The sequence below is a fragment of the Argiope bruennichi genome, chromosome 11 (assembly GCF_947563725.1).
Source record: "Argiope bruennichi chromosome 11, qqArgBrue1.1, whole genome shotgun sequence".
NCBI classification, from domain to species: domain Eukaryota; kingdom Metazoa; phylum Arthropoda; class Arachnida; order Araneae; family Araneidae; genus Argiope; species Argiope bruennichi.
The window spans coordinates 99,582,413-99,584,146 of NC_079161.1; the positions used below are offsets into that span (position 1 = coordinate 99,582,413).

Consider the following 1,734-nt stretch of genomic DNA (forward strand, 5'->3'; position numbering starts at 1 on the left):
GGAACTCCTCTAACAGTTGTGTCATAACTTTAAGTAAAGGATCCTCATCTCGTTTCACCTCCGCACCTCTGATAAAGTGACGATCCCTTCTCGATGCTTGTTGTGCCGCTTCAAACTTGATCGCGTAGACTAAAGCGGACTTCAGATCCTTAGTTTCCGCCATTCGTAGTGCCTTTTGTATTTCTACGTCTCTGACGCCATCGACGAAATACTGCACAGCTAAAGTCTCTCTTACTTCAGTAGGACAATCGGAGAAGGCGAGGTGGGACAGCTTTTCAATGTCCGTTGCGAGCTCTTGAAGGGTTTCGTTGGGTTTTTGTTGACGAGTCTTTAACTGAAGTCGGCTATAATCCTTCAGGCATTTCTCGCCAAAACGCAACTCTAGGGCACTTGAAAGAGCATCAAAATTTAACTGTTCATTATCGGGAATGGTCCTCAGTATATCTGCAGCTTCGGCTCGGAGAGAAGAAGCCAATTGGCGAGCTTTGGTAATTGGATCCCAGCCATTAGCTTCTGCGACAATGGCGAATTGCGTCTTATACACCTGTCAAGATGTTTGTCCGTCATACGGCAGTAATTTCATACAGGGTCTGTTGACAACAGGCATATATCGAGCATTTTGAGATTGATTTGCAGCAGCCAATCCAAATTCTTGAGGAGTTTCATAGGACTCTCTTGATTCTTCAGTAACTTGAACTTCCATTTCTTGCTTCAATTTCTCAAATTTCTTTTCCATTTCTTCTAATCTTCCTTCAAATTCCTCTACTTTAGCATTGGCTACCTTCACGGCGTTATTAATTTCCTTCATCTCAGATTTCATTTCTGCTTGTCCTGCTTTCATTTCGACTTGTCCTGCTTTCATTTCTGTTTTCATTTCAACTTGTCCAGCTTTCATTTCTGTCATGAATGACAAAAGTTGCGTTAATTTGTCTTCCAATGCGGATTCTTCCTTCTGCTTTTCTTCCGCAGCTTTCTTACTCTGCTCATTCGTTTCACCAACGTTGTCGGATATACCACCACAACTTTGCTCTCTTTCAAGAGCTTCTCGAAGACGTTCGATCAAGTCATCTTTCAGTCCTGATGTGGGCAAATTCCTCGCCGACAGTTCGTCTTTCAATGCGGCCACAGTGAGTTTCGACAGAGATTCTCGATGAAGATCAGCCATTTTCCTTTATCTTCACTATTCGATCCCACTTCTGACGCCAATTTGTTACGAATTTCCTGCGATGTGCTTAGAGTAAATTCAATAAGCAGAATCCTTTTAAAAAAAATAAATAAAGCTATTTATTTAACGAAGACTACAAGAATAATACTGCGCATTCAATAGCTCAGTCACCAGCCTACAGCTTGCTTGCTGTCTAAGGCTCCAATACAACTCCTAATCTTTCGTGCTTGTTTTTATATGCTCTCTGCCGGAAGTGACGTCACTAACAGGAAGTTATGTCATATTAGAAAAATCCAGAACCTTGGAGAGAATTCAAAAAATCAGGATCCCTCTAGAAAATTCTCTCTGTCGCCAAGGTTTCCAACTTCCGTCGCCAAATTTGGCGACAAAAATTAGTTGCCTAAAACATCGCCAATGAGCCAATATCTCGCCAATTTGGCGACTTGCTATTGAAATACAATGGGATACATATAACATTCATTATCATAAGACAAATTGCACCAATTTACAGAATTCGTAACAATATTTATTTATTTACATTAATATTCAAGTATACTTTAGTATAGACA

The 1,734-nt window shown here is 40.7% G+C and overlaps 1 protein-coding gene across 1 annotated transcript; it reads right to left on the bottom strand.

The window, feature by feature from the left end:
• Positions 1 to 329: 329 nt before the first annotated feature.
• Positions 330 to 1,316, bottom strand: LOC129957356 (scaffold attachment factor B1-like). Its single transcript, XM_056069641.1, has one exon. It carries the CDS (start codon positions 1,163 to 1,165, stop codon positions 548 to 550), a length of 618 nt encoding a protein of 205 aa, XP_055925616.1. The 5' UTR covers positions 1,166 to 1,316; the 3' UTR covers positions 330 to 547.
• Positions 1,317 to 1,734: the final 418 nt, after the last annotated feature.

What these genes read in the sequence shown, in the direction of transcription:
- LOC129957356 (XM_056069641.1), bottom strand. Translation starts at nt 1,165, where the DNA reads ATGGCTGATCTTCATCGAGAATCTCTGTCGAAACTCACTGTGGCCGCA.